The sequence below is a fragment of the Anser cygnoides genome, chromosome 37, assembly GCF_040182565.1.
Source record: "Anser cygnoides isolate HZ-2024a breed goose chromosome 37, Taihu_goose_T2T_genome, whole genome shotgun sequence".
NCBI classification, from domain to species: Eukaryota; Metazoa; Chordata; class Aves; order Anseriformes; family Anatidae; genus Anser; species Anser cygnoides.
Genome location: NC_089909.1, coordinates 297,443 through 313,265, shown reverse-complemented (window position 1 = coordinate 313,265; position 15,823 = coordinate 297,443). Strand labels below are relative to the sequence as shown.

Sequence of the window (15,823 nt, the reverse complement as noted above, 5' to 3'; positions counted from 1 at the left end):
CTAGCCTCTGTACTGCAAACAAGTTTGAGATGCCTGGTTTGACTCAGCTGAAATCCTTCCCTCAGCAGGGAGAGGGAGATCCTTGGGTGGGTGTTCTGCCTGAAACCAGGACCTGGAAAGGTGATCCTTGGACATCATACTTCTTCTGAAATGAGGAAGGGCAGTGGTCCCTCTCCAGTGGAGTGAAGGAATATAAATGATTACTTCAGTCTGTTTCAAAGTTGATCCCCCTGGAGGCTCAGGGACTTGTCAAGAGCTCCCTGTGCTGCTGAGCTGGGCTGGGCTCCTGGGCCCAAGGGGAGCTCCTGGCAAGCGGGCAGCGCTGCAGAGAGACAGCTCTGCCCACGAGCAGCTCCTTTGCACAGCGCAGCAGGGCTGGGGGCACTGCGTGCAGGGGACAAGGGCGGCTGAGAGAAGGGAGGGAGATGTTAAAGGCAGTGTGGAGGGGGGCTGCTGAGAGCTGACTGCGGGAGAAATCTTCCCAGCCCTGAACAGGGGAAGTCTCTGGTTGCAGGGCAGCACAGCTGTTGTTCCTGGTGCTATCTCCAGATTTGCCGGCAAATCCCACAGCCTATGGCATCTTTCAGGAGAACTCTCATGGTTTCTTTGGAGAAGACGAGAATGACAAGCTCCAGAGCAGGGATTATCTGCTCTAAATCTCCTCCTCCTAAGTCTTCTCTTTCACTTTCCTGCCCTGAAGGGCTCTCAGGACAAGTCAGTGCTGCTCCTTAGCCACTGAACACAGGAATATGTCCCAGAATAGTGTCCTGGGACAGGAGGTGTCTGCATGGCAGAGCTGAGTACACAGCAGGTAGGACAGGGTCTGTCAGCAATGGCAGGGAGGAGATGTGGGGACAGGGAAGCTGCTGCCTGGAACACCAAGGGAGGGGGGATTCTGCACTCCCTGCCAGGCCTGCAGCAACCCCCTGCTCTCCTCTGACACCCAGCACAGCCTCTGCCTTCAGGGGCTTTAGGGCATGAGCCACCTCCTCCTCAGCTGGACCTCCAGGAGAGGAGAGGAACCTGAGTCTTGCAAGGTGATACACAACGAGAAGGCTAAGAGTACCTGCCCTGCAGTGTCACTTCTCTAGGCGGCATGCAAGCTTGGTAGAGTGAAGGCTTCACTGTGTGCCCGTCTGCCTTTCCCTCTGTCAGCTGGTTGGAGCATTGTGGTATTTTCTCTTATTTCTCCACATGTGTGAGGTTCTCCTACTCTCTTTGTCTAGGGTGCAGGTGGGTGTAAGCTTCTGCTCTGAACTGGACTGATGGTGAACTATGTGCCCAAACTCCGTTCTACACTGTCAGGCACGCTGTCATTCACTTGGGAGGGTTGTTGAATGAGATGACTCATTCTTCATTCCACACAGGGAATAGTAATATCTCTGAAGGAGGACTGGGTTTTGCTCAGAAAAGTCTGCCGAACTTCTCACTTTTTTCTTCTCCTAGAGCAGGTCTGCATGCCCCGAGGCAGCAAATGTCCAACAGCGGCTTCCCCACTGAGTTCCTCCTCCTGCCATTCGCAGACACACGCGAGCTGCAGCTCCTGCACTTCGGGCTCTTCCTGGGCATCTACCTGGCTGCCCTCCTGGGCAACGGCCTCATCCTCACAGCCGTAGCCTGCGACCACCGCCTCCACACCCCCATGTACTTCTTCCTCCTCAACCTCGCCCTCCTGGACGTGGGCACTATTACCACCAATGTTCCCAAAGCCATGGCCAATTCCCTGTGGGACACCACAGCCATCTCCTACTTGGAATGTGCTGCACAAGTCTTTTTCTTTTTCATCTCAGCAGAGTTTTCTCTTCTCACCATCATGGCCTATGACCGCTACATTGCCATCTGCAAACCCATGCACTATGGGACAATAATGACCAGCAGAACTTGTGTCAACATGGCAGCAGCTGTCTGGGGCAGTACTTTTCTCTATGCTGTGCTGCACACTGCCAATACCTTTTCCCTCCCCCTCTGCCAAGGCAATGCCCTGGACCAGTTCTTCTGTGAAATTCCCCAGATCCTCAAGCTCTCCTGCTCAGATGTCTACCTCAGAGAAGTTGGTCTTATTGTGGCTAGTGTCTGTTTAGCATCTGGGTGTTTTGTTTTCCTTGTGCTGTCCTATGTGCAGATCTTCAGGGCTGTGCTGAGGATCCCCTCTGAGCAGGGACGGCACAAAGCCTTTTCCACGTGCCTCCCTCACCTGGCCGTGGTCTTCCTATTCATCAGCACTGCCTTTTTTGCCTACCTGAAGCCCCCCTCTATGTCCTCCTCCTCCCTTAATCTTTTGCTGGCAGTTCTGTACTCGGTGATGCCTCCAGCAGTCAACCCTGTCATCTACAGCATGAGGAACAAAGAGCTCAAGGATGTAGCGTGGAAAGTGATGACTGGAGGTTTTTCAGAAGGAATAAACTGCCCGTCTTCTCAATGTTAACTTTATAAAGACCCAGAAATTTTTTTTTTTTTTTTTTTTTTTACTGTGCTTTACTTCTCATACTGTTTCCCACAAAGAAATGTCATTGTTCATACCTTATTACATTGTACGTACCTGTCTCATGTGACTCCAAGTCTTTGTATAAATGGTGGGTCAGGCTTTCTGTGTATTTTAATAAAAGAAAAGACCATGCATTGTCTCACTTGCCTGATAGCCTTCCTAGTAGACCTGTGGTGGAGCTTCAGGGGCACGTGGCAGTGTGCAGGAGAAGGGTCCTGGCACAGCAGCTCTGTCAAGGTGCACCTGTGATTGTTCCCTGTTTTTGGCCAGCACCCGCAGTGATGGTGAATTCACCTGCCTCTGTCCACAATGTGCGAGAGGGCTGATGGCAGGCAGGCGTCTGCCTGGAGGGAAGCGGGAGCTGCCAAGAGAGGTCAAGAGCTCAGCAGGGACAGTGTGTGCCAGGGAGTCAGTAGCGCATGGAGCCCATAGAGCAGGGGCATGTCCCAGGTGGAGTCACCCAGAGATAAGGTGCTAAATCTGGGAGGGAACAGGCAAAGAAAATCTCTGCAGCTTCAGGAAACACAGCAGGCATAGGGAAAACAGTCTGATGAACTGGTTGTTATACCTCTGGTGAAATTTCATAAACTGGATATAGTGAAAAACAGCTCCCGACATTGGAAATGAGTTGGACTTGATGACCCTTGTGGGTCCCTTCCAGCTCAGACTATTCCATGAGTCTCTGACTCTGAAGAAGGCCGGCTATCTGTGCGCACCCTCCATGGCCAAAGAACCACTTGTGTGGGAGGCAGTCAGTGGCAGTGCCCCCCACCAGCTGCCTCTGCCTTCCCAGCCTGACCAGCACGGCCCTGCAGAGTGCCCCCACGGCCCCGCGCACCACAGCCCCCTCGCTCTGCAGAGCAGCACCGCCAGCTCGGGGGCTGTGGGCAGCATGGGCAGGGGCTGCAGGAATGGCTGCTGAGGCCAGCCCAGACGTGGTGGGCTGGGGCAAGGCTGTGTGGGACATGGGGTGTCCCGGGAGCAGAGCAGGGCACTGTGTGTGTGCGGTGGTGCTGCCTGAGGAGCCCCAGTGCCAGCAGTGTGGTGCTGTGCTGTGCTGGGGAGTGGGGCTGGCCTGGGGGGCTGCAGGGTTTTTGGGGTAAGAGGGTGCGGGCTGAATCTGAGTGAGCCCAATTCCATAAGCCATTCCCTAGGGTTGCCATCAATTCTTTCAGGACAGACAGTTTCTTAAGGTCATTTACTTTTGAGGGTACAGTCCCTTTTTCAGCCTTTACTATAATTTTCTGCAAAGTTCTCAACATTTCTCTAAAATGCACATTCAGTGCTTGATTCACTTTTTCACACAGAGGTGGCCATTCCCTTCAGGATGCCCTGGAGTTGCTAAAGGCTGTATGAAGAAAAGTGAGCCTGGACATGTAGGAGTCCTTCTGAAGAACGAGCTGGTTGGCAGGCAGAGTACCTGAGGGATTGTGCAGGGCATCCCCTGCACCCACTGCTCCTGGGTGGGCTGGGAAGAGGCCTCCTGAGCACAACAGCTCCTTGTAGCCCTGTGGATATTGGCTGTGAGGTCACTTCTGTCCCAGCCCCTGGCTGGCCAACAGCAGGGAGGCAGAGCCCCTGCGGTCATAAAGGCCATCAGAAAGCTGCCCCCAACACGGTGACACATATGGGGAGTCCAGGGGGAAGCTGGGAGAATAAAAGTGGGAAATCTGGTGGAGAGAGTAGGGTCTTGGATAACAGTAAGGAAAGATTTGGAAGAGGTGAGAGGGGTTCAGATAAGGCCGTTGCTTCTGCAACACTCACTAGGAAAATATTCATGTTATGTCTATACTTCTAACTAGTAATGAGAAAATCTAGTCCTACCCTTAATGCTCTCTCTCACCCTGAAAGGCATCCATTGCTCTAATCCCCAACCTCATTTCCTACCTTGAAGTCAAACCCCAAACACATTACTTGTTACCATTAGTCACAGAGTCATAGAATCATAAAAACACAGGGTTGGAAAGAACCTACAAGATCATCTAGTCCAACCATCCTCCCATCACCAATACTACCCCCTAAGCTAATAAATCATGCCTTGTAGCACCTGGTCAAGGTGCTTCTTGGACACTGCCAGGGATGGTGACTCCACCACCTCCCTGGGCAGGTCGTTCCAGTGCCTGACCACTCTTTGAGAGAAAAAGTTTTTTCTGATATCTAATCCAAATCTCCCCAGGAACAACTTGTGGCCATTTCCTCGAGTCCTATCATTAGTTATCTGAGAGAAGAGGCCAACCCCTCCTCATCACAACCTCCTTTCAGAAAGTTGTAGAGTGCAATGAGGTCTCCCCTGAGCCTCCTCTTCTCCAGACTAAACAATCCCAGCTCCCTCAGCCGCTCCTCATGGGACTTGTGTTCCAGACCTCTCACCAGTTTTGTTGACCTTCTCTGGACACGCTCCAGGGCCTCAATGTCCTTCTCGTAGTGAGGGCCCAAAACTGAATGCAGTACTGCAGGTGTGGCCTCACCACAGCTGAGTACAGGGGGATGATCACCTCCCTGCTCCTGCTGGCTACACTATTTCTAATACAGGCCAGGATACCATTGGCCTTCTTGGCCACCTGAGCACACTGCCGGCTCATGTTCAGCTCTGTCCCAAGCCTATAGCATTGCATGGGGTTGTTGTGGCCAAACTGCAGGACCAGGTGCTTGGCCTTGTTAAACCTCATCCGATTAGCCTTATCCCATCCTATCCTGATCCCTCTGAAGGGCCACCTTACCCTCGGGCAGATCGACACTACCTCCAAACTTGGTGTCATCTGCAAACTTACAGAGGGTACACTCAATCCCCTCACCTAGGTCATCAGTAAAGATATTAAACAAGATAGGCCCCAGTACCTACCACTTGTACAGGACACCACTTGTAACAGGACGCCAGCTGGACTTAACTCCATTAACCACAACTCGCTGGGCATGGCCCTCCAGCCAGTTCTTTACCCAGAGAAGACTATACCTGTCCAGGCCATGGGCAGAGAATTTCCCCAGAGAATACTGTGGGAGACCATGTCAAAGGCTTTGCTGAAGTCTAAGTAGACTACATCAACAGCCCTTCCCTCATCTACCAGTCTGGTCATATGATCATATAACAGACCCCCACCAAGATGTCACCCCTACAGGCCTTTCCCCTCATTCTTATCCATTGACACTCTACCATTCCCAACCCCAAGCTCTTCAACATCAAAACACTCTTTAATATAAAGAGCCACACCACCACTCTTCCTTCCTTGTCAATCCCTTCTGAAGAGCTTGTAGCCGTCTACCACAGTACTCCAGTCGTGGGAGTGATCCCACCATGCTTCATTACAGCAACTAGGTCAGAGCTAGCCTGTCTCACAGTCGCTCCCAGCTCCTCCTGTTTGTTGCCCATGCTGCATTCATTGGTGTAGATGCACTTCAGATGAGACATCTGCCTCACCCCCAGCTTCAGTATTGTTCCCCCAGGCACTTCTCTGGTGATCCCTGTTTTATCCCCTTCCCCCGTAATAGCTAAAGCTCTCTGGATGAGTCCTGCTAGCTCCTGTGCTAGGATTCATTTCCCCCTTGAAACTCTTTGAATCTCTATGGTTCTACTTAGAGAAGCTCATATGCAGCTGAGTTTTGCATTTGAGACCAAAACAGTGTTGTTAACAGACCAGTGTTTCATTTACTGTTGAACCATATCAATGGGTTCTCCATTTCTCATACTGCCCCCCACGACATGTAGGTTGGGGGTATGCAGGACAATGCAATGGGACACAGCCAGGACAGCGGACCCAAAGGGATTAAAAAGATGCTGCAATAGGTGTTCCATCCCACCATCCCACTACTAAAAGCACCTCCCAGACTGCTGGGGAAGAGCTGAAGGGCTGTGGGGACCCACCAGCAGGAGCTAGGAGGGCAGTTTGGGTGCCAAGTCCTGCCCAAGGGTCCAACCTTTCTTCCCGTTCAGCTCCTGTAAGAGAGGTATCTCTGCCTGTGGGTGCTGGGCAGGCATCCTTGGGCTCCATGGGGGCCCAAGACAGCAGAGCCAGGGCACTGCCAGTGAGTGCCTCATGGGGCTTCACAGAGATCCACTTCGTCTGGAAACTGCCTGTGGCTGGCAGGACGGAGATGTCTCTGTCAGTAGGAATAGTGTCCAGGGACCAGGGCCTCTGGCAGCCCCACAGCCAGACACTGATCCTGCTGGCCCTAAGACGTGACCCTCCCCAACCGCTGTGTTTCTGAGCTCTGCTCCCCTTGATCAGCCTCAGGGAGGTGCCCTGACACCTGGGCAGGGAAGCACTGGATCTGGGGCAAAGCCCCAGAGGGTTTTAATATAAACATTTGCCAACACACAGCATAAAAACAGGGGAATACCAAGAGGGGAAATACCCATGTGTGTCTCCTGCCTGCTGGAAAAGGGAGACCGTTCCCTGGCAGTCACGGCTCTCCCAGTGGCACTGAGCTCTCCTCCCTCCTGGCTGCACCCAGCTGCTCGGCAGGGCTGGGCTCTGCTGGCCTGGGGCTCTGGGACCCTTGTGCATGTGGCTCCGGTGACACATCCTGGGTGTCCTCGTGGGGACATGCCAGAGACACCTCTTCAGCATCGTCATAGCCCATGCTTCCCGGGAAGGGGGACGAGGTGTGTCCCTCAGCTCCAGGGTCCCCAGTACTTCTCAGGGAGTGCAGGCTTCCCCCTGTAAGCATCAAGGCAGGCTGTTGTGGTTGGTCCTGAGGGGAGCCCTTTGGGGCTGTACATCACCTTCCTCCTCCTCGCCAGCCCTGAGGCATTTGGCCCATTCTTCCAGCCCCCAGGAAATCTCTCAGGACGGGTTCCCCGTGCTGGGAGATCAGGCTCTTGATACAACATGGACTTGCCTGGCGCTGGGGTTGGCACCAAGGAAGCGGCAGCGCTCCATTGCCCTCTCACCTGTGGCTGCATCCCTGGGCCCATCTCCCTCCTCTGGAATCCCGGGCACATCCCAGTCCCCCTGCCCAGGGACAGGATCCTCCCCAGGGTCAGAAACCTCCCCAGCATCGTCATAGCCATCTCCTGGGTCACCTCCGGGCAGGACAGGGACATCTGAAAGGAGAGGGCAGGTGGTGGCAGTGAGAAGAGACATCCTGCAGAGCAGAGGATGGGAGGGTGTGCAGAGATACAGGGCTGACACGCTGCTGGTGTCAGGCCACAGCAGAGCCTTCATCCTTCCAGCTCTGATGATGGCACTCAGTGGCACTGCTGTCTGTCTGTCTGCAGGCAGGAGAGATGGAGCCCTTCCTCTCCTTCCCCCTCCAACCCCTGGGTCTGGCCCCAGACCATCCTCCTCCTCGCTGTGCCTGGGGTAGTACTGAAGCTGGGTCAGGGACCCCTCTGACAAGGAGCCTGCGGAGAGCTGCAGTGGGTGCTGTGGGATGAGCCCTGCTGCCCTGATTGGTGCTCAGCACTGCTGGGGATGGGCACCAACAGAGCTGGGGGTGCATGGGATGGAGACCAGTTCCCTTGGGATGAGGTGCTTCTCAGAGGGCCTCCCAGAGCTGCCTTGGGACAGCCTCTTTGCTCAGCCCTTGGCTGTTCCCTAGGTGCAAGGCCAGGCAGAGAGGGGCTGTCCCCTCTGGGATGGGCAGAGCTGGTGGGGAAGAAGCTCCTCTGTTGGGCCCAGCAGCACTGGATGCTCTCCCACAGACCCCACGGCCCAACGATTTCAGGAACCAAGGGCAAGAGCCGCAGGGGACAGCCCTGGTCTGGGGCAGGGAGAAAGGGCCCTGCAGATGTGCCCCCGCAGGGACCTGCACCCACCTGAGAGACTGAACCTCGGCTGCTTCTCCCACGCCAGGCTGTAAGCGATCTCCTCGTACACGGCCTCAGGGAAGGGCTCCCCAGCTCTCCCGGAGCCTGGGGACAGAGGCAGGGCTGGTCTGGGGATAGGCGGAGAGGGACAGGACCCCACTGGGCTCCCCCAGCCCCATTCCCTGGGCCAGCACAGGGCTGTCCCCACAGCACAGCCCCACTGTGTTGTGTTGGCACTGTGGCCACAACCCCAGGGAAGACAGCATCCCCATGGAGATGGTCTGGGGCAGCGTCAGCCTCACACCATCCCTTTGGAGACAGCCCTTGTGCCGCTTTGTTCCCTGGGTCACGTCCCAGTGCAGACCCTGCACCAGCTCCCGCATTTCCCCTCCCCATGGAGCTGCTCTGTCTCTGCCCCAAGCGTCAATAACACAGCCCGTGCCCTGTTGGGGGGTGGCTGGAACCACAGTGATGGAGCCTGCTGCCCCACGCTCCTCCTGCCAGTGCTGCCCAGAGCACTGCCAGCAGCACATCCTCCCCGTCTCCCTCAGCCCACCTCTCACATTTCTCTCCTTCACCCAGGACTCATGTCCTCGTGGTCTGGGTTCTCTCCACCCCTTGCTGCTGGTGCCCCATGGTCTATCAATCCATGGGGCAGCAGATGGGGCAGGGGGCAGCACACAGCTCTGCCTGTGCCCCTCACCAACATCCCCAGCACACCCAGCCCTGCCAGGAGGTATCTCCCCACCAGGACCACTGGGGAAGGACCCACCTCTGCGCCGAGCCCTGGCGCTTCGCACCTGCCCAGCCAGGAGGGCCAGGAGCAGGCAGAGGAGGGCCCCCAGGATGATGCAGATGATGACAGGCACCGAGAGTCTCTCACTGGTGGTGGTCAGAGGGCCCCGGGGGGGATCTGCATGGGCAGGAACATGGCAGGGACAGCATCAGGCATGGGAGAGGCTGGGGGTAGGACATGCCACTCCTGACCACAAAAGGCAGCAGGGGCTGGGGGGGACAGGGCTGGGTGATGGAGCAGCTCCCACCCTGCTGGGTACATCACAGACTTCCCCCAGATCCCTCAATTTCTTGGGAGTCTCACAGCCCAGCAGGGAGCCCCTTCCCCTGGCTGTGGGTCACAGCCTGGCCATGGGCAGACCCAGCCCCAGGGGAAGAACAACTTACCTGCTTGTGGGGGGGGTGTTGCTGTCCTGGGTGCAGCTGCAGGGCAGGAGAAGGAGAGCCGGGCTGAGAGGCTGGGGCTGCGGTAGCAAGCAGCCTCCCTGGCAGACGGCCCCAACATGTGCCACCTGAATTGTCCCTCCTGCGGGGCTGGGCAGGGTGGCAGGGACAGGGCCCAGCACCACTGCTCTGGGCCACTCACAGGACAGTGCAGGCAGCCCAGAGGATGTGCTGGGACATCCAGCCCCACAGGGCACACAGCACCCACCACCAGCCTCCCACTCTGCAGGGACACCCCAGCTGGGCCATGCCAGGATCCAGCAGGGCAGACGACTAAGCCAGCTCCTTGCCAACCCCCCAGCGATGTCTCCCAGCCCCACTGCTCACCTGAGCAATGCACAGCCGCATCTGCCTTATGCTGGCAGGCACCACTGTCCCCTGGCTGGGCCCAGCAGTCCTGCAGAGACAGCTCTGTCCCCCTGCACTCCATCAGCCAGATGGGGCCCGTCCCCCCTCCAAAGGCAGCCTGGCCCAGGGCATAGACCGCGGGGCCACAGCCCAGCTGCCTGCATGCCACCTCGGCGTCCCGCATGTCCCAGGCATTGTCACACAGCGTCCCCCAGGCGCCGCGCTGCCAGACCTCCACTCTGCCCGAGCAGCCGTCCTTGCCTCCCACGGTGCGGATCTTCTCCCTGTCTGGGGAGGCAGTGACCTCCCATTGCACCGGGACAGCTGGGACAGCCCTGCCAGGTGAGGGGGGCACATGCAGGGGCAGCTCCCTACCTGTGCACCTCGTGGAGTTGGGGCATGCAGCCACCTGTGGCCTTTCTGTCCATGTCCCAAAGGAAAGAGAAGCTGGGCTGAAGGGGCTGCTTTGGGGGTCATGCAGAAGAGAGCAGGGCTGACCTCTGCTCGCACGTCCCCATGCTGCCTGGGTCAGGGCAGCAGCAGAACCCCGTTCATTCAGGGGACATGCACGGCACTGTGGGGGGCACCTGAGTGCGCATCGCCACAGGGTCCCTGGTTCACAGAGCAGCAGGAGGCTGTCCGTGGATGGAGGACTCCTGCAAGCCCTGCATGGTCTCCTCTGAGACCCTGCCTGGAGATGCCTCTGCATCCCCCAGGGGCTGCTGGCAGCCTGACTGTTGACTGCTGCTGGTGGACGTGGGTGACTCTGAGAGCTGAAGTCACCTTTGTGCCACCAGCAGCAACAGGGTCTAATGCAGAAAGTCAAAGCCCCTCTGGGTTCCTTCTCTGCATTTGACCATACCCAGTGGGGAAGAGGACCTGGGGGCCTGATGAATCAGAGTTACCATTGCAGGTGATGTGGGTCTCTTCTCGGAGGTCTTCACACGACTGCGGATGCCAGGGAGCAGAGGGACACTGCCAGAAGGAGCTGTTGCTCTTCCCACACTCCACATGATCCAGCCACGCGGTGCCAGACAGCTTGGCATAGATTGAGGTTGGTTCCTGGTTCCCTTCATTCCCACAGCCCAGCTCCTTGCACACCAGTGACACCGTCTCGGTAGTCATCGAGTTGGAGCAAACGCTGCCCCACGTCCCGTTGTAGAAAACCTGCAGGCGCCCGGAGCAGCCATCGCTGTTCTCCAGCCTCAGGGCCATGAACTCTGGAAGGAGGAAAGGCCCCAGGGGGAACAGGCTGGTCTGGGGCTGGGGGATCAGAGGCTCCTCTGCACCCCAGGTGCTCGGGTATTTGGAGGCACAGCCAGCGAATCCCTCCTGCATCTGGGGGCAGAGAGGTCTCTGACATACACCCCTGCCCTCCCCACTCACTGTCAGGATGAATGGACTCCCCAGGGACCCTGGGGTCTGTGTGAGGGTTTCCCCAGGATGGGCTTGGGCAGGGGATCCAATGCAGCCAGGGATGGCATCGGCCCTGCCCAGCCCTGTCCTCACCCCATCCTCCCAGGCCCCAGCTCCCAGCCCCACTCTCAGCACAGACCTGAGCAGACAACTCCCGCGTCCTCCTTGTGCCCGCAGTCGTGCTGCCCCCAGGCCTCAGCAGGGCAGTCCCAGAGAGCAGCTTCGGCCCCGGAGCAGTTGACACCGTCCAGCCAGATCTGCCCGGAGCCCTCCCCGAACCGAGTGGAGCCGGCTGCCTCCAGGGCCCCTCCGCAGCCCAGCTGGCGGCAAACGACGGCGGCGTCGGCCAGGTCCCAGGCGTCGTCGCAGACGGTGCCCCAGCGCCCCTGGTAGTAGATCTCCACTCTCCCGGCACAGCGCCCGGCCCCGTCCGCCAGCCGGACCCGCCGGCTCCCTGCAGCGGGGAGAAGCCCCGGCCGTCAGGGGCTGGCTGCCTGCTAAGCCCCACACCTGGGGGACGTGCAGCACCACTCACCCCGGCACACGGCCCCCACGTCTTCTGCGATCCCTGCTGCCATTGCGCTCTCGGGCAGGGAGGTGTTGCAGAGGCTCAGGTCAGCCTCTTGCCCTGTGCACCGCACCCCGTGCAGCCCCACGGGGCCCAGCCCTCGCTCGGCCCTCACAGGGGTGTAGGCTGCCTCTGCCTCTCCGCACTGCAGCTGCCGGCACACCACGCTGGCCTCCTGCATGTCCCACTGCTCATCCAGGACTCTGCCCCACGTCCCGTGCTGGAAGACCTCCACGCGCCCGTCGCACCGGCTCCCTCCGCCCACCAGCCGCAGGGACATGGGGCGAGCCGGGCCTGGTGAGAGCAGAAATTCAGCCAGGCACTGCCATGGGGTCCCCAGCTCTGGGTGGCCGTGTCACACACCAGGGGCAAATGCACTTTGCAGCACTGCCCAGCACTCACCTGAGCAAATGACAGCAGCAGCGTTCTCGTGGGAGCACTGTGAGGCCCCCAGGGCAGTCACCGGGCACTGCCCCAGGTGGGCTTCAGTCCCGTCACAGTGGAACGAGTCTCTCCAGACGGGGCCGGTTCCTCTCCCAAAATGCCCTCCTCCAGGAATGGACTCAGCAAAGCCACAGCCGAGGTGCCGACAGAGAACGTGGGCGTCCGAGAGGTCCCAGCGGGAGGCACAGAGGGTCCCCCACGTCCCCAGCACCTCGACCTCCACCCTGCCCGCACACGCTGTGCTGCCGTTCACGAGCCTGAACCTTGTGTACTCTGGGGACAAAGGAGGGTGAGAGAGGCCACATTTGTGCTTTTGCTCCCTCAGGAGCTGCAGGAGAGGCCAAAGGGACAACGTGCCTTTCTCCTCCTGCAGCACTCTTTTAGGGCTGCAGACCACCAACTCACCACACCTGTCCCCCTCCCAGCACAGCCCAGTGCCCACCCTGCTCTCCTGCCCCCACCACAGACCCCGTGGGCACCATCCCACACCGAGTCCTTACGTGTGCAGGTGACATGAGTGCTATTGCCGTGGGTGCAGGGCTGGTCCCTGGGGGCCCCCCAGGGGCAGAAGAGGATGGTGGATTCATTCCCCACACACTGCAGCTCTCTGTCCCAGACAGGACCGGCCCCTTCTCCCAGGTGAGCTGCCCCATGCACAGACAGGGCTGTGCCACACTGCAGCTCCCTGCAGACCACCTCGGCAGCTTTGGCACCAAACTGGGAGTCACAGACAGCTTTCCACTGGTCCCTGTCGTAGACCTCCACACTTCCTGAGCAGGGGCTGTCCCCTCCGACCAGCCGGACAAATCCTGGAGCAACCAAGGAGACCTGTGAGTTCCCAGAGCCCTCTGGCACTTCCGTGCCCACCTCCCACCTTATCCCTAAGGTGGCCACATGCAGAGCCCCACGGCCAGCCCAGCAGCTCTCAGTGGGTGCTGATGGCACAAACAGGTCAGGGTCCCCTGCTGCTGCTCAGAAACCAGCCCAGCACCCATGGGCTGCCCTCTCTCCCAAGCCCCCAGCCGCAGGCACCGCTCAGACAAACTGCTGCTGCCCGGAGCCCCTGGGCTGCCCGGCCCCAGACCCAGCACTGCAGCACCCGCAGCACGTGGGCCCAGGGAAATGGGCCCAGGCACTGGGGGCTTCTGCAGCCTGCTCTGCCCCACGGGGCTCAGGCCAGGCTGAGGAACCCCTTGGAGCTGCCAGAAAAGCCCCCTGTTCCCAGGGGCTGCTGGGGCTCTTGGGGAGCTGCTGTTCGATGGGGCACATCTGGGGAGCAGGTAAAGGGGGGTCCTCAGGCAGGGACAGAGTGTGGTGCTGGGCATGCACGTCTCCAGCCACCAGTCGGGCAGCGGGCAGGAGAGCAGGCAGAGAGCAGCCCTGGCTGACACGAGCTCCCGGTGCAAAGGCAGGCACCGAGGAGAGCCAGGAGGTGCTGGCACAGCCCCTGGGGCACAGGGCAAGCAGGAGAGGCTGGGCAGTGGGTCAGCATGGCCTGGAGGGGCCATGTCTCCAGGGTTTGGCTCTCATGGGGTGACCCTGGGACAGGAACAAGGTGCCGCTTTCCACCCTGCTCCTCTGCCCAAGCCCAGTGCTCCTGCCCTCTGAACAGCCCCCCTGCTTTGGCTGAGGTTCTCTTGTCTGCTGGGGGTACAACCCAAAAGGCCTGGGCCATTGCACGCCCTTCCCTGAGGCTGCTGGTGGCTGGGGGAGTTGCTCTAGATTCTCCTGGCATAGGGACCAGCCTGCCAGACAGGGCCTGGGTGAATGGGAGGAGAAAGATGGGAACCAGCCAGCACAATGCCTCTCCCAGCCCCGGGCACCTCCCCAGGGTTGGCTGCTCCAGCTCAAGGACAAGGCTGGGTTTGGGTGTCTGGGCTGGGCTCCACTGGGCTTTTCCCAGGAACGTAGGACAACAGCAGTGACAGACCGAGCTCATCAGTGCCCTGATCCATGAGCTGTTACCCTTTTCCCCTGTCCCATCCCCTAAATGTGGGGAATGGGCTGAGCCCTTACCTGAACATATCACTCCAGCATCCGAATTGTGAGAACAGTAGGATTCACCGCGTCCTGCGTGACTACAGTCAGACAGGGCAGACTCGGTGCCATAACACTGAACAAGAACCTTCCAAATGGGGCCAGATCCTGCCCCAAAGTGTCCATACTGAGGAGCTTCAAGAGCAACCCCACAGCCCAGTTGCCTACAAACCACTGCAGCATCGTCCTTGTCCCATGAATCACCACACACGGTCCCCCACTGGTCCTGCTGTTTCACCTCCACTCTCCCAGCACAGCGCACGCTGCCATCCGCCAGCCTCACCTCTGCAGCCCCTTCAAACACCAACAGGGGAAGGATCAGGAGAGCTTCGAGCCCCACACTGTGGGTCTGAGATTGTCCCTGGATCAGGCACAGTCACAAACCCCAGGGTGGGAGCCCTGTCCTGCATGGCCTGTCCCTGGGGTGGTGTTGGGGTCTTTCCTCTCCCCATGGGCTGAACTGGGCTGGGGGTGCCCAGCTTCAGCCCTCTTGCACCATTCACTTCCACACAGCCCTCAGCACCTCCTCACACACCAGTGGCTTCCTACCTCTGCCCAATCCCACCTGCATACCACCCCCAGCCCTGCACAGGGCTCCCACTCCTCCCCAGCCCAGGAGCCCCTGAACAGCCCCATCTTCCTTGACCCATACTTCTCCCTGTCCCACCTGCCCCAGGCACCTCCCAAATGTACCAAAAACCCTGGAGCTTCCTGTCTGTCCAGGGGGCACAAAGAAAAAATCACAAGGTTCCCCCCCAACCTGTGTCCCCTCCTCATCCCTGCTGTCAGCCCAGCCTCTAAGTTTGGCCAGGGCCCCCAGGAAGGACACCTCTCTGACACCTCTGGTGCAGAAGCCCCAGTCCCCTTCTGTCTGGGGGGCACAACCTGCCCTCCTGGGATCACTGTTTCCCCAAATCCCAGGGGCATGGAGCAGCACACAACCCCTCCAGGACACCCCAGACATAGGCTGTGCCCAGGAGATGGCTGAGGACTGCTGTTACTGTCTGGGACTTCTCCATCTCCAGAGGGACCGTGCTGGGGAACAAGGGGTCCCAAATGGGTACACGAGGACACGGTGTCTGGAAATGCAGCCAGGCATGGGCTGCCATAATCATGGGAGCTGTGGAAATGGATTACTCTCTCCCACAAAGACAGGCACAGATTAAAGGACAGGGCTGAGAGACTGAGAACCTTCTGCCTCTCATTTCAGTGGTGCCTGGAAAACAACCCCACTCCCAGAGGGATCCTGATGACCCCGCTGCTGCTGAGGGGTTCCCAATGACTCCGCTGCTGCCTGCTGGCCCCAGGCTGTGGAACAAAGCACTTACCTCTGCAAGGCTGCACCCAGAGGAGCAGCCACAGCACCCAAGGGGACAGGAGTCCCTCTGTCTCCATCCTGAGGCTCCTGCCCTCACAGCACGGTCCTGCTGCTGGAGCTCCTCGGACCCACGATGCAGTGGAGGTGATGGGAGGGCAATATATCTGTGCAGATGCTGTCCCAGCTGCAGGAGGAGCCAATCGAAGCAGCAGGCACCTTTTT

General features: G+C 58.8%; 1 protein-coding gene across 1 annotated transcript; it reads right to left on the bottom strand.

Moving 5' to 3' along the window:
- Window positions 1-4,836: 4,836 nt before the first annotated feature.
- On the bottom strand, window positions 4,837-14,201 carry LOC106049141 (antigen WC1.1-like). The gene is made up of 13 exons (XM_066987003.1): window positions 14,177-14,201; window positions 12,747-13,214; window positions 12,205-12,519; window positions 11,770-12,096; window positions 11,374-11,688; window positions 10,724-11,038; window positions 10,194-10,238; window positions 9,798-10,106; window positions 9,414-9,449; window positions 9,004-9,144; window positions 8,241-8,336; window positions 7,374-7,526; window positions 4,837-7,140 (listed from the first exon to the last, which is right to left on the bottom strand). Exons 1-13 carry the CDS (start codon window positions 14,199-14,201, stop codon window positions 6,884-6,886), a joined length of 2,802 nt encoding a protein of 933 aa, XP_066843104.1. The 3' UTR covers window positions 4,837-6,883.
- Window positions 14,202-15,823: the final 1,622 nt, after the last annotated feature.